Source organism: Theobroma cacao, chromosome 2 (assembly GCF_000208745.1).
Source record: "Theobroma cacao cultivar B97-61/B2 chromosome 2, Criollo_cocoa_genome_V2, whole genome shotgun sequence".
Classification (NCBI taxonomy): Eukaryota; Viridiplantae; Streptophyta; class Magnoliopsida; order Malvales; family Malvaceae; genus Theobroma; species Theobroma cacao.
In genome coordinates this window covers 7716498-7730857 of record NC_030851.1, presented here as the reverse complement: position 1 = coordinate 7730857, position 14360 = coordinate 7716498, and the positions used below count along the sequence as shown (strand labels likewise).

General features: G+C 37.8%; 5 protein-coding genes across 7 annotated transcripts; 3 read left to right on the top strand and 2 right to left on the bottom strand.

Annotated features, from left to right (window-relative positions):
- On the bottom strand, positions 3-2312 carry LOC18608382 (pentatricopeptide repeat-containing protein At2g03880, mitochondrial). Its single transcript, XM_007043037.2, has one exon. The coding sequence runs from the start codon at positions 2235-2237 to the stop codon at positions 309-311; it is 1929 nt and encodes a 642-aa protein (XP_007043099.2). The 5' UTR covers positions 2238-2312; the 3' UTR covers positions 3-308.
- On the top strand, positions 2507-4476 carry LOC18608381. The gene is made up of 2 exons (XM_018115356.1): positions 2507-3013; positions 3995-4476. The coding sequence occupies exons 1-2, from the start codon at positions 2834-2836 to the stop codon at positions 4166-4168; spliced, it is 354 nt and encodes a 117-aa protein (XP_017970845.1). The 5' UTR covers positions 2507-2833; the 3' UTR covers positions 4169-4476.
- LOC18608380 (exopolygalacturonase) lies at positions 4316-7816 on the top strand. Of its 3 annotated transcripts, none has more exons than XM_018115353.1 (7): positions 4316-4404; positions 5357-5923; positions 6105-6245; positions 6338-6514; positions 6765-7054; positions 7191-7419; positions 7511-7816. In XM_018115353.1, exons 2-7 carry the CDS (start codon positions 5699-5701, stop codon positions 7736-7738), a joined length of 1290 nt encoding a protein of 429 aa, XP_017970842.1. In that variant the 5' UTR covers positions 4316-4404; positions 5357-5698; the 3' UTR covers positions 7739-7816. The 3 variants fall into 3 exon arrangements, with proteins under 3 accessions (XP_017970842.1, XP_007043095.1, XP_017970843.1); XM_007043033.2 differs by having other exon boundaries at positions 4331-4404; positions 5362-5923; XM_018115354.1 differs by lacking the exon at positions 4316-4404 and having other exon boundaries at positions 5831-5923; positions 6098-6245.
- LOC18608379 lies at positions 8467-9150 on the bottom strand. Its single transcript, XM_018114872.1, has one exon. The coding sequence runs from the start codon at positions 9148-9150 to the stop codon at positions 8467-8469; it is 684 nt and encodes a 227-aa protein (XP_017970361.1).
- Positions 9917-14343, top strand: LOC18608378 (uncharacterized protein At2g17340). The gene is made up of 12 exons (XM_007043031.2): positions 9917-10286; positions 10567-10632; positions 10866-10932; positions 11037-11105; positions 11492-11632; positions 12128-12256; positions 12399-12485; positions 13041-13115; positions 13204-13281; positions 13377-13454; positions 13883-13945; positions 14042-14343. Exons 1-12 carry the CDS (start codon positions 10117-10119, stop codon positions 14120-14122), a joined length of 1104 nt encoding a protein of 367 aa, XP_007043093.2. The 5' UTR covers positions 9917-10116; the 3' UTR covers positions 14123-14343.

Sequence of the window (14360 nt, the reverse complement as noted above, 5' to 3'; positions counted from 1 at the left end):
AATGATCGTTACTATCAATTTATTAACCTGTTAATAAACGTCAGATCACAAATAATAAAGAATGCTACTACTTTTTGAGAGTGCCAAGCTATATATTTCACTCTTCTGGATTCTCTTCGCCTCCCTCCTTTTTCTTTTTTCAGTTTTTATTTTCGAGAGCCTCTATACATGCACGAAAGCTATCTTGCAGTTGGACCAAGAGTCTTGCTTCAAAGGAACTTGTTGCGTCATTTGTAATTTGAATGAAAGTCAAACTCGTTACTCTATAAAATTGACTAGCAAGGGTCAGTGAACCACATCATCATTTGCTACCAATAGTCACCACAGGAGCATACTCCATTCTGAAAATGGTGGTAACGAATAGGATCTCTGATGACGATAAGTCGACACTCCATCTTTGCTACAAACTTTGCGAAGTTATGACAGTCTCCACAGATCCTAAGGTTTTTCCTGATCCTAATAGCAGTTCCGGCTGACAAACTCATCAAACCAAATACAATTGCCACCTTCTCACTGTGATAGCGAAGTGAGTCGTCTCTCTGTTCCCCCTCAAGATCTTGCAGGACAAAATCTGTGTCTGGAACATAGCCCATTCCCATTAATTTGTGAATTAACTGATTTAGCCGCCTGTTGATTTCATTGATTTTTGGATGTGCCGTATCCCCTAAAATAAAAGCATGAATTTGCTTGTTCACTTCAATCCAGCTGCAGCCTGGCTCCTTTGTGATGCCCCTGTGTCTCATTGCCCTCCTGATTTCAGAGACATCCTCCCATCTCTGAGAATTTGCATAAATATTGGACAACAGTACATATGTCCCTGAATCTTCAGGATCTAGTTTTAGAACTTGTTTAGCAGCATATATAGCTAGATCCACATTACGGTGAACCCTGCATGCACCAAGCAAAGTTCTCCATGTCACCGCATCTGGTTCACATTTCATTTCGTGAATCAACTTGACTGCCTCATCAAGCTTGCCAGCCCTTCCAAGAAGATCAATAATGCAACCATAGTGTTCCCTTCCTGGATCAATACCATAAAGTCTCTTCATTGATTGAAAATAATACCGCCCATCATCCACAAGTCCGGCATGGCTGCAAGCAAACAGAACCCCAAGGATAGTAATATAATTTGGTTTCACACCTGAAGCTTTCATTAAATCGAAGAACTTTAATGCCTCTCGGCTGTAACCATTTTGAGCTAACCCTGCAATCATAGTACTCCATGAAATCACATCTCTATCTACCATCCGCTCGAAAACAGACTTTGCATCCTCCAAACTGCCACACTTACAATACATATCCAAAAGTGCATTGTTAAGTATCAAATCTACATTAAACTTTAACACATGTACATGGACTTGCCTCCCTACCTCTAGCAGAGCTAACCCGGTACAAGCTCTTAAAACACTTGTTAAGGTCGATTGATCAGCTGAAAAGCCAGCTCTTTTCATCCTCTTAAACTGATTTAAAGCTTCATCACCATCACTATTCTGTGCCAACCCTCCAATAATTGAATTCCAAACAACATAGTCCCTAGTTTGCATTTCATTAAAAACGCAAACTGCATCTTTCAACTTATCCAATTTTGAATAAACATCAATAAGAGCACTCCTAACAAAAACATCAGATTCTAACCCCACCTTAATTATACCGCAATGAAGCTGCCTAAGATTGACTAGCCCATCACACGCTCTCAAAACCGAAGAAAAAGTATACATATTAGGCAACACGCCTTCTCTAAGCATTAAAACAAGAAACTCCAAGGCCTTGACACTTAACTTGGCATTAGCATAGGCAGATATCATGGTCGTCCAAGTAACAACATTCCTCTCAGGCATTTGGTCGAACAAAGCCCGCGCTTGTTCTAATAAGTTAAACTTAACATACATATTGATGAGAATGTTAACAAGAAACGTTTTTGGTTGATGCCCATTTGAGAAAACGTGCTTGTGAACGAGTTTGCCTTGTTCAACAGCGTTGCGGGCTAAGCAGCTCTTGATCAACTCAGAGTAGGTGACAGAATCGGCATAAATTCCGTGCCTTTCCATGACAGCCATGGCTTTCATAGCCCTGGAAAGGTCCCTTTGGTAACAGAAGTTTACGAATTCATCTAGCAGAGTTGATGATGACGAGTTTTTGGGTTTAGCATGGGAGGCAAGAGGAGTAAGAGAATAAGACCGCGATACTGAAGAAGGTGAAGTTCTTAGGTATTTTAGCTTTCCTGAAACGGCTTTCATGTCTTTCGTTTTACCAGATTTTAATTTCCTTTTTCAAGAATTTCAACAGTGAATAGTATTCGAAGTTGAAATTCTTCGGTGCTCGCCATGTTGCTTCTTGCAAAATGCGAAGAATGAAAGCAATAGAAAGAGAACGCAGCGTTTTAAAGGAATCAACGGTGGGTTAGGATGAGACGAGAAGCCAACGTGGGCCTGGTCCATAAATGAAACAAAAGGTTGGGAATCAGTTGCTATCCCTGTTCACGCATATTAGAGTATTTTTAATTGAAAAAAATTCTTTCTTTATTTGATTGAAAAAGAAAAAAGAAAAATTCTTTTTCTGCGATTTATCGATAGTTTTCCTTGATGCGGTGAAATACCTTCCGTTCTTCCTTTCTCTTGTTTCCTTTAGTGGTGGCTCTCTCGATTCATTCTTTACAACAAAAATGGAATGTTTCCGCTGAAAAAACGGGGCCAAACGGCTCTTCTCCGATGTTCGATCCACTCCACTGAAGGAGATTGGCAGTAAGTAATAGTTCTGGTTCGTTAGAGAGAAAAGAGAAGAGAATAGAAAAAGGGTTGAGTGGGAGTTGAGGAAGGAGGAAGAGTAGAAAGAGATGTCGCTGAGAATAAAGGCGGTGGTGGATAAGTTCGTGGAAGAGCTGAAAGAGGCGTTGGAAGCCGACATACAAGACAGAATAATGAAGGAGAGAGAGATGCAAAGTTACATCGAGGAACGCGAGCGAGAAGTCGCCGAGCGTGAAGCCGCCTGGAAGGCCGAGCTCTCTCGCCGCGAGGTCCGCTTTTTTGCACTTTTCTTTTCTTTGCTGATTAAAAGTGTGAAGTTTTAACTTTTTAGTTGATTATGGATTTGAGAATTTCATCGTTAATTGGCACCAAAGTTAGCTGCTTCCTGCTTACGCTGCTGCCTTTCAAGTTGTTTGTATTGATATTGAAGACAGTCTTTGATGGTTGAACGTTGTTGAGATAAATCTTGAATTGGTTGCTTTCCTTTCTTTTTGGGTTGGAGCTGCAATTTCTCATATATAGACAAATGATAAATCTTTATGATTATTATGCGTTAGTTCTTTATGAGTGGCTAACTTGCTTAAATTCTTGCCTTATGTTAGTAAATTTCTGGTATCTTTGGGTGATGATGTTCTTTTTTGAGTGTAGGAATCTCCATATATGCTTTTGAAGTAATGGGCTTTAGAAATAGGTTCATTCATTCATCTGTTGGTATTGGTCCTCACTAATGATGATAAGAAATGCATGAGTGCCTCCTGGCTTACGGCTGTTAGCTTGCTTGCCTCACTTCTTGAACCATTTCCTCCTTTACCAGGGCCTGCTTCTGATTGCTAAATTCCTCACTGAAATTATTGTTGTTAGTCTTGTTGTACTTCGTTATCTGCTACATTTGTTGAATGTCTTGGAACCTCTTGTCCTTTGCTTAGGTTTTGACATGCATTTATTTTATTACAACTCAAATCGAAGTGATTGTTCTTATATGAATTGAATTTGATTAGTTCGTGTTTTTGGCACAGTAAAGGGATTTCTAAATCCTAACTCGTCATGGTCTAACCATCTGTACATGTATTGATTGGTGTTAGTTTCTCTTATATATGTTAAGTATGCACATAAATGACTTAGAGCATTGTGATTGAGTTAGCATAATAGCAGGATATATCTGAAGCACATCATATTGCTTGCATAAGTGTGTACTTGTGCTGTTACTTGACTATGTTGTGGTATTCTGGAATGTTCTTTTAATCTTCCAGGCAGAGATTGCACGACAAGAGGCAAGGCTGAAGATGGAAAAAGAAAACCTTGAAAAAGAGAAAAGTGTCCTAATGGGAACAGCGTCGAATCAAGATAACCAAGATGGAGCACTGGAAATCACTGTAAGTGGTGAAAAATATAGATGCCTCAGGTTCGCAAAGGCAAAGAAATGAGGTTCTATGTAAAGAAGGTGAAGAAAACAAATGCAGGGATTATTTGAGTGATGTCTTTTCTCAAATTTGCTATAGCCAGTTTGCTATTTTAGAATTTTTGTTCATTCTAGATGCATTGATTATGTACATGTAGGTTTGCTTTCAGTACAACCTATTGATGGTGTCCTGTGTATGATTACATTTCAATGAAGAAAAGAAGAAAAAGGTGTTGGGGATTAACCAGACAAATTAAACAGGTTACCATCCTTTTTAACATTTATTCATTGATGATACTTATGATTGAGCAATTTAGCATGGTTGAGACTTTACATGGGTTCTTGCTTTCAAAGGCAATATGTCAAATCCTTGCTTTGCCCAAGGGAAAGCTCTTGGTTTGTTAAATGAAGCCATGGATACAATAATTGGAACCAAAATGCCGTTTTCTATTTTTGGGCTTTTCCAGTGAGATGAGTTGCTTTCACTTGAGAGTTGAAACTGGAAAGGATGCTATTGTCTATCCTTTATTTAATTGATTGGGACTCTAAAGAAACTAATAAAACCTACTTGCATTCACTTCATTGTCCTTCCACTCGCCGGGGCCAGCTGAAAAAGCTTTTGCTCTTGTCGTGATTTATAGCCATCACGTTTCCATGATTCATTTCTAGAAAATATTTGATGTATTGGCATTGTATTGTTTTTATATATTATCATACTATCCAATTCTAACATCTCATTAATGAGATATTATTTTGAAGAAAATAATATTAAAATTTGATGTCGAACCGTATAAAAATATTATTTCTTTCAAAACAATACTTCATTAATTAGATGTAAAGATTCAGTAACTTAATGGTATATAAAAATTATATACTGTCAGTGCATTAAATATCATTGACCATTAGCATTCATCGAAAATCGGTGCATGCCCATCATTTTAATCATTTTAATACAATTAGCTATGAGGTAAATACTACCAATTAAAATCCCAACAAACAAAATCACTAAAACAAGTTCATAGCATGCAAAGGAATGCATTTGAACGAAATGGAAGGTAGCAAGTGTCAATTTTTCTTAAGCTTATTTGTTTTTACCAAATATGGTATATAACAAGTTTAATGGAATGATCTTAAGATATATTGAAACTGCACTTTGTATTAGTCCCAAAATGTATTTGCTAAAGATTTTTAATGGTTTTTTTTTTTTGTCCAGTATAGTAAACTACCAGAGATTTGCTAAAGGATGAGAAGAGCTAGAATATTGATGGAAAGAAAACAAGTCATCTCTTTTGACTACTATAACCTCTCTTTGAACGAGGCGGTTAATAACCAAGTTAAGGAGTAGTGGGAGGGAGTTAACGGCAGTTATGGTAACTCCAGAAGCCCGCCCTTTGTTGAAAATTCAAACCATTCCCAGTTGGGCGGGTACGGGTGTGGGTGTGGCACTGTTTTCTTTTGCTGATCGCAGTACTCTATCTCAAGTCTACGAGAGAGAGAATACTGTCATAATAAGTGCGAGGTTGAACAGCAAGGAGATATAACACATTGTAGGAACATGAGCCTTGATACTCACACCAAGTTGCTATTGGTGCTTTCATTGTTTTGTTTCAATGTTGTTTTTGCTGGGGAAAGTGGAGCAAGAAGTGCAGATTTAGGAATGGAAGGCTTTGAACAACATGGAAGGGGGCTTGGGTTATCACATTACAAGGGAAGGAGCTCTCATTTATTCAATGTCAAGAGCTTTGGTGCTCGGGCCGATGGACTGACTGATGACAGCAAAGTTTGTTTCCTACTCTTTCTTTCTCCATTGAATTACTAGGCAAAAAGTAATAATAGCTGCATAGTTTGAATTTGTGGGAGTAACAAACAAGATAGAATCACGAGAGTTCCATCATATGTTTATGTTATTTCTTATTTTTGCCAAAATAAAGTTTTGTTAACTTGCTATTTCAAGTTGCCAGGCCTTCAGAGCAGCATGGAAGAAAGCATGTCAGGCTACAGGTGAGGTAGACCTTGTGATTCCAAGAGGGACATACTTGGTTGGCCCTGTCAAATTCGCAGGCCCCTGCACAAATGTGTCTAAAATAACAGTTCGTGTGAAGGTACCTTCTGCTTACTCTCCTGGCTTATTTTCTTCTATGCCATTTGCATTTCCCCACATAATTTTGACCATGATTGAGGAAGAAACTTTCAGGGTTATCTGAAGGCAACAACAAACTTGTCTCAATATGGATATAGTGCTGGTTGGGTTGAATTCAAATGGGTGGAGGGGCTAATTTTGACTGGAGGAGGGACTTTTGATGGGCAGGGTGCCAAAGCATGGCCTTACAATAGGTGCCCCACTGACTTTAACTGCAAACTTCTTCCAACTGTACGTTCCTTAACCTTGAACATTTTACTCTTTTAGCTCTGATCAACTGTATTTGTAAATTGTCCGTAGTTTTGCGTCTTGCATTGCTCCCAAACGCTTCTAGTTGGGCCCCGGGCTTAAACGTAGAATAGGGAGGTTTGCCTTTATGCACCCTGTATGAAGCGTTTTAAGTGCTTTTACATGTCATATTAGGTTGCAGCCAAGAATAAAGATCAGATCTAATGAGGAAAAACTGTCTTTTTTGTTGCAGAATGTCAAATTTGTGGGGACGAATAGGACGGTTGTAAGAAGCATAACTTCAGTAAATAGCAAGTTCTTTCATATGGCTCTTGTCGAATGCAAGAACTTCAAGGGCAGTAAAATCAAGATTTCAGCCCCAGCAGATAGCCCTAACACAGATGGGATCCATATCGAACGAAGCTCTAGCGTACACTTTTCACGATCACTTATAGGTACAGGTGATGACTGCATATCTATTGGACAAGGAAATTCTCAGGTCACCATCACAAGCATCAGCTGCGGGCCAGGTCATGGCATCAGGTACTCTTTTAACTTCCTCATTACCTGCTGCTGCACCCTATTCCTGTTATCTCTCACAATTGTATCCTTTATTCTCTAATTTGAGCTACTAAATTTAAAAAAAAAAAAAACTTATTACGGCCATTGCCTGTTATAGCGTTGGAAGTCTGGGAAGATATAGGAATGAAGGTGATGTAAGTGGATTAGTGGTTAGAGACTGCACAATTACAGGGACCACGAATGGGATTAGGATCAAGACATGGGCTAACTCTCCAGACAGAAGTGCTGCCACCAATATGACATTCGAAAACATCAACATGAACAATGTGACCAATCCGATTATAATCGATCAGGCATATTGTCCATTCACATCTTGCACCCCAATGGTAAGTCCAGATGACAATATCTATACGATTTCTGCTATAGTTATCCGGATAGATACTGACCAACAAATATGCCACAAATGTTTGAGTGCAGGGAACATCTCAAGTGAAACTAAGTGACATATATTTCAAGAAAATAAAGGGAACATCATCATCTGCAGTGGCGGTAACACTAGAATGTAGCAAAGGGATCCCATGCCAGGATATTTACCTTGAAGATGTTCACTTGGACCTGGCATCAGGGGAGAAACAAGCGACTTCCACTTGTAAAAATGTCAGGGCTAAATACATTGGCACCCAAATCCCACCACCATGTGCTTAGCATAAAGCAGAATTTTGATCTTTCAAGTAACCCTGCAATATTTATGCAGTTTGTATACTTGTGTGTTTGTGCTGGCTATCCCCGGATTATTTTGTTAGTCTAAAAGTTTTTGCGGTTCTCATAGCTGTAAACAGATTTCAATAACATGCATAGGCAGGAAATACTGCCATTAAAGAAAACAGAAGAAAACAGATAAGGAAGAAGAAGGAAGAAAAAACAGAGAGCTTGAACTGATAAACTTCTTACATTAAACGCTATCTGATACAAGTACTTCAACTTAAATTTGAAAATGCAAAGTTACAAAGCTTTCATCACCTAACCATAAACGTGTACAAAGCAAAATATCACATCCAAGCATGCATAGGTTACTTGTTTCATCAAGGACTGCTCAGCATGCAGTCAGTTCTTAAACAAAAACTAATATCTTAAGCTACCACACGTGACACAAGCTTCAAAAAGAACTTCATGCAAATTTTAAGTTCAATACTACTTCAAATTTGATTTGAAGACTCCAAGCTTAAATCTCAGGTCATCGAGCCTCTGCTTTCTCTGAAGCTTGAGCAGCCTTGTTTTAAGGATTGGGTTTTTTCTTGCAAACTATTTCTACATGGCCAAATTGGTTGCAGGATCTACACTTAACATTAGGCCTGAACCAGCAATTAGATTCTGCATGGTTTCTTTTCTTGCAATGGGGACATGACTGATACTTACTTTTCCTGTTTTGAGCTTTACCAAACTGACCTTGTTTCCTGTCCTTCCTCTTTTGCATGCAGGGCATTTTCAGTGATTTCATCAAGCCTTATGGCTCTTCTATACTCTGAGGCTTGGAGAGCATCAACCACCTCTGTGAGAGTGAGCTTAGAAAGGTCCTTAGACCACCCCAAGAAAGAAATAATGGACTCGAACCTCTCTGGAATACTGACGAGTACTTTTTCTATCAGTCTTTTTTCTGGCATATCTCCACCCAGTAGCCTCACCTGATTAACAATTAGAACGAGTTTGTCAATATATTCCTTGACAGGCTCATTATCCTTCATCTTTAAGACTTCGAACTCCCTCATTAGATTAAGGATTTGTCTTTGCCTTGTCCTTTCCGACCCCTGGAACTCCTCCTTCAGCTTGTCCCATGCTTCTTTAGGAGTCTCACAAGTCATTATTCTAGTAAATATAGCGTCTGTCACTGCTGAATGTATGTAGGACAGTGCTTTGTAGGGTTTAGCCACTTCCTCATTGTGCTGATTAATTTGCGCGATGGTGGGGTTGGCTGGCAAGGCAGGTGGCTCTCCACCAGTCTCCACCACATCCCAAAGACCAAAAGCCCCGAGGTATGCTTTCATTTTCACGAACCAAATGAGATAATTATCACCATCGAAGATTGGTGGTGCCTGAAGCATGAAGCTGCTAGATGCCATGTACTTGTGAGGTTTTCTGGGTAAATTCAGAGCTTGTTTTGAAGAATTGTTGGTGGTTTTAAAGGCTATTCAAGTCCCTCAAGAACAGGATGGGAGCTCTGATACCATTTCAACAGATTTCAATAACATGCATAGGCAGTAAATACTGCCATTAAAGAACACAGAAGAAAGCAGACAAGGAAAAAGGAGGAAGAAAAAACACAGAGAGCTATCTGATGCAAGCACTTGGAACTTAAATTTGAAACTGCAAAGTAACAAAGCTTTCGTCACCAAACCATAGACGTGTCTACAAAGAAAAACATCACATCCAAGCATGCATAGGTTACATGTTTCATCAAGGACTGCTCAACATGTAGTCAGTTGTTAAACAAAAACTAATTTCTTAAGCTGCCACACAAGCTTCCGAAATATTCCATGCAAAATCTAAATTCAACATAGCCTACCGTCTAAACCTATGTAACGTTTAGGAAACTTTAACTAAGGTAAAAAACTGAAATAAAGTAACTCAAATCTTTAATTTATAGTTTTTTTGAAAATCTTAAATTTATAGTATTTGCTTCACTTGACTAAACCGAATGAAATAAGTGAATAAGTCGTGTAACATGTTTCACTACTTTTGCCATGTTCCAATGCACAGAGAAAATAATACCACTGTATAAAAGAAAAAGACATTGGTTTGATTGCCATATTCCAATTCGAGGAAGAAACGATCGACTTTCAGAAACACCACAATCTAAATGAGCCTAAGAAGATAATAATAAGAAGAAGAGGAGGAGAAGGAGGTTTAAATTTCGTGTTTGTTTTTACTTTTACTTTGAAGAAGAGAAAAAACACAGAAAACACCCAAAACGTGCATAATAGTAAGAGTATATATCTTGCCGAGGGTGGGTTTTTCTTCTTTGTGTTTCCCTCCATTCTCTTTCCCATTCTGTGCCCACAAAAGAAAGAAAGAAAGGCGAAGGAAAGATGGAGAGCGATTCAGAGATGGTGGCATTTCCATTGCTGACGACGCCAATCGAATCCAACTACAGGGCATGTACGATCCCCTACAGATTCCCATCCGATAATCCTCGAAAGGCTACCCCTACCGAAATTGCCTGGATCGACCTCTTCCGCAATTCCATTCCCTCCTTCAAGTACCCCTTTTCTTTTTCTTTCTTGTTTCCTTCTTTTTTTTTTTCCTAAAAAAAGTTGGGTACTTCGAGTTTCTCTGATTAAGTTCATCTGCTCTACTGATTGCTTTCTTTAGTTGTATGCGATTATTTGATGGATTTTACGGTTTTTTTATTGTCAATTAGATTCCTTTGCTGTCATGATGAACTAAAGGCATGAAATTTTGCATTTTTTTATTAAAAGAATATGCTTTAGTACCCGTGTTTTCCGGAGAGTTTTGCTCATTACTTCAATCTGTTGCAGGAAACGAGCTGAGAGCGATACTACTGTGGCTGATGCTCCAACTAAAGCTGAGAAATTTGCTCAAAGGTATTGGCTTTTCTACCCCCTAAATTTCTTGTGCTTTCTCTATACTTTCTATTGCTTTACAAATGATCCCATCGTTGCAAAAGGAGATATGATTTTATCTATGAACATTTTTCTTTAGGAAAACTTAAATGATCGTTCCCTCTCTATAAAAACATGTCTAATTGGTTGCTGATAAGCATCTGCAATTGTCAGTGTTTCTTCTCATGTGTGTGTTTTTGCTTAATTTTGTGAAGGTATGGAGAGATACTTAACGACTTGAAGAAAGATCCTGAAAGCCATGGCGGGCCACCTGATTGTATAGTAAGTTAGATTTCTTGAAACTAGTCTATATTACTTTATGGATTTCGGACTGGTTTTTCTTGAAGATATGTGTGCAGTCCTCATGGTATTTTTGGGTCTTGTAGCTTCTCTGCAGACTTCGTGAACAAGTTCTTAGAGAGTTGGGATTTAGAGATATATTCAAGAAAGTCAAAGTAAGTATACAGCTTGTTTTATTGCTAAAAACTGTAGTTTTACATGCAAGCAGTCAGAAAGCCAATTTATAATTATCTAACTTGGATGATTGAATTTTATATCATCGTGCACAAACAATACCGGTAATTTAATTTCCTTTTCAGTAAGCTGGTATATTTTCAAGGAAAAACAACCAAAATCAACATTGTGGGTGGTTGGAGGATCATCTGCATGTACTTGTTATAAATCTGAGAATCATCTACTATTTCTATTGTTGAACTTGCAATATGAGAAAAGAAGGAAATGGAGGGGCAGCGGAGTCAGATGTTAATATAGTTGCCTGTGTTTTATGCTTTTCCCGTTTTATTAAAGGCATTCTTCTACTTGTTTGGAAAATTTGCAATAGGATGAAGAGAATGCAAAGGCTATCTCCCTATTTCCGGAAGTAGTTTGTCTTAATGATAATATTGAAGATGGAGGGAAGCGTCTGGAGAATCTGGTTAGAGGAATATTTGCTGGAAACATATTTGATCTTGGTTCTGCACAGGTAGTTCAATCATTATGTGACATTCAGCTCATCATTATTGTCAAAAAGTATTTACACTCACCATTAGTGGCATATCATATTAGTCAGTTTAGTCACAACTTACCATGTTTAGCAGTGATCTCCATAAGGCATTGAATTCCAACTATCTGAGATAGGCAACACGATTTTAATAATTTTTTAGCTCTCTATGTTATTTGTTAAAATAGAAATTGTCATGTATTTCTTGTGCTCCCAAAAGCAATTTGTCTTTGTAACATTTTCTACTTGGATCTTCAATCGGGGTCTTTCTTTATTGTTGCCATGATCATCTTGGCCCATGGATGAACTATCATTGATAAATGAAAATCTTCTCATGTGTCCAGCCTATGCTATAACATGTCTAATGCATTCTGGTTGGGAAGATTTTTTGGTATTGATACTCATTTTAATTTAGAAGTATATCATAATAGGGATAAATTTTGCAGTGGTACTTACGTTTTCCCTTCCTTTTTGAAGCTTGCTGAGGTTTTCTCAAGGGACGGAATGTCCTTTTTGGCTAGTTGTCAAAATCTTGTTCCTCGACCTTGGGTCATTGATGACTTGGACACTTTTAAAGCAAAATGGGGCAAGAAATCTTGGAAAAAGGCAAGTCCATACACAATGAATTTAACATGACATCTTTTCTCTTTTCACTACTCACTTTTTCAAAATAGTAAATTGAAAGAAGTTGATGCTGTTATACATGTGTCATCTCCTAACCAATTATCCTTTTTGTTTGCAATGGCAGGCTGTCATTTTTGTTGATAACTCTGGTGCAGATATAATCTTGGGTATTTTGTCATTTGCAAGAGAATTGCTCCGACGTGGGACCCAGGTTTGCATTCAAAACCCCAAAAATTTTTTGTGTATGTTTTCAATGACATATATGTTATATGTGCAGAAATAAGTGTGTTTTTTAAGTTTCTCGACTTTTGACTTTTGAATTCTGCAAAACAATAAAAAAGAAACAAAGTTTCTAAATTTGTCATATGTATTTTAATGGTTTCAACCATCTTATCGTCTGTCTCAGTGATATATTTGCAGAGTGTCATAGAGCTGCATGACTGTATTACTTTAATAGTGCTATGTATCTGCACAAAAGGACGCTTATACTAGATTAAACTATCAAGGCCAAATAATAGTATTCTGAGTTAGTCAGTATTCTTTTCTCGCAGTGTTTGGTTTCTTGTTAATGACAAGGTCAAATTACTTAATAGATTTTACTTTATTGTGTCATTTGGTAGTCCTTAAAAATTCATTTCCCTGTTTCCTATTGTATGACCAATCTTAAGTGTGTTTCAAGATCACAAAATATCATCTTCTCTAATGCTAGATATTCATTAGAAAAATCAGCTAGAATTATGTTTGTCTTTTTTTCCTCTTTGCACAGGTTGTGTTGGCAGCTAATGACTTGCCTTCCATCAATGATGTAACTTATCCTGAACTGGTTGAGATTATATCAAAGGTGATGGAGACAAAAACGTTTTAGAATTATGATCATTTTGTTTTTTCTTTTGAGATTGACTCTGATATATTAATTGCTAATTTACCAGTTGAAGGATAAAAATGGCAAGCTTGTTGGTGTTGATACCTCAAATCTTTTGATTGCCAATTCTGGTAATGATTTGCCGGTAAGATATAGTTGTGCTATTTGCCTAATGCATCCCAACTTAATAAACAATGTGTATGTTGGTTATTGAAGTAAGAGCCTCTTCTGTTTTTGCAGGTTATTGATCTTACAAGAGTATCACAAGAGCTTGCCTACCTGGCCAGTGATGCAGACTTAGTTATTTTGGAAGGCATGGTAGGTTTTCTATAGTCCACTACATTAGTGAAGTTATGACCAACAGATTTCTGGTTGGGAATTTTTCATCATTGGTTTCTGTTAAATGTTTATGACTTTAAGAACGTGATGAGCCAAACTTGAACCCTGGCTATTCAAATCGTATTATGTATAGTCTTAAGTCTAAATAGGTCAACTGTTGGTTGATTATACTTCATTCTTTAGAGATTGAGTCAGTGATTAACATGCTCAGTGATAAAAATCTTTTAATCTTGTATTGGTTGAATAGGTCAAAAAGGTTGCTGTTTATGGTTTAGGTTCGGTCATCATTATTCTATGCAAGTGCAGTTGTTTGTTCTATGCTTCGGTTGTATCCTTGTGGATAGGCCGTATGCAACTAAGGTATCGGTATCCATGTGTTGATTGCTTTGGCTTGTGCACATGCGCAGGGTCGTGGAATAGAGACTAATCTTTATGCTCAGTTTAAGTGCGATTCACTGAAGATTGGAATGGTAATAGTATCACCTCCCGATGCTCAGTTAGTGAGGACTTGGTGTTATTTTGCGGAGTTTCCATTAAAGTTTATCTTCTTCTGCCATTTCTCACAGGTGAAGCATCAAGAAGTTGCCCAGTTTCTCGGGGGACGGCTGTACGATTGTGTCTTCAAATACAATGAAGTTTTGGGTTGATAATCTGATTCTTTGCTTGCACTTCTAAATCCAATTTCTTAATTATTCAATGCATATAATAGAGTTAGGTCGTAGGGCCTACAAACTTAATAATGAAATCTGAAAACTATTTGCATGCGCTTGAATTTTTCTTGTACGCATGTAATCTTGAACTCTCAATATTTCTTAATATGAATTATTAGCAGAAAAATATCAATCCAGAGGCTTTAGGCCTGGCCGTCTCCTGACTCTGTTAAAT

What these genes read in the sequence shown, in the direction of transcription:
- LOC18608382 (XM_007043037.2), bottom strand. Translation starts at nt 2,237, where the DNA reads ATGAAAGCCGTTTCAGGAAAGCTAAAATACCTAAGAACTTCACCTTCT.
- LOC18608381 (XM_018115356.1), top strand. Translation starts at nt 2,834, where the DNA reads ATGTCGCTGAGAATAAAGGCGGTGGTGGATAAGTTCGTGGAAGAGCTG. An exon ending in CCGAGCTCTCTCGCCGCGAG is followed by an intron (nt 3,014 to 3,994) that starts GTCCGCTTTTTT and finishes TTAATCTTCCAG; the next exon opens with GCAGAGATTGCACGACAAGA.
- LOC18608380 (XM_018115353.1), top strand. Translation starts at nt 5,699, where the DNA reads ATGAGCCTTGATACTCACACCAAGTTGCTATTGGTGCTTTCATTGTTT. An exon ending in AAATAACAGTTCGTGTGAAG is followed by an intron (nt 6,246 to 6,337) that starts GTACCTTCTGCT and finishes AGAAACTTTCAG; the next exon opens with GGTTATCTGAAGGCAACAAC. An exon ending in TCACATCTTGCACCCCAATG is followed by an intron (nt 7,420 to 7,510) that starts GTAAGTCCAGAT and finishes GTTTGAGTGCAG; the next exon opens with GGAACATCTCAAGTGAAACT.
- LOC18608379 (XM_018114872.1), bottom strand. Translation starts at nt 9,150, where the DNA reads ATGGCATCTAGCAGCTTCATGCTTCAGGCACCACCAATCTTCGATGGT.
- LOC18608378 (XM_007043031.2), top strand. Translation starts at nt 10,117, where the DNA reads ATGGAGAGCGATTCAGAGATGGTGGCATTTCCATTGCTGACGACGCCA. An exon ending in AATTCCATTCCCTCCTTCAA is followed by an intron (nt 10,287 to 10,566) that starts GTACCCCTTTTC and finishes AATCTGTTGCAG; the next exon opens with GAAACGAGCTGAGAGCGATA. An exon ending in TTGATCTTGGTTCTGCACAG is followed by an intron (nt 11,633 to 12,127) that starts GTAGTTCAATCA and finishes TCCTTTTTGAAG; the next exon opens with CTTGCTGAGGTTTTCTCAAG.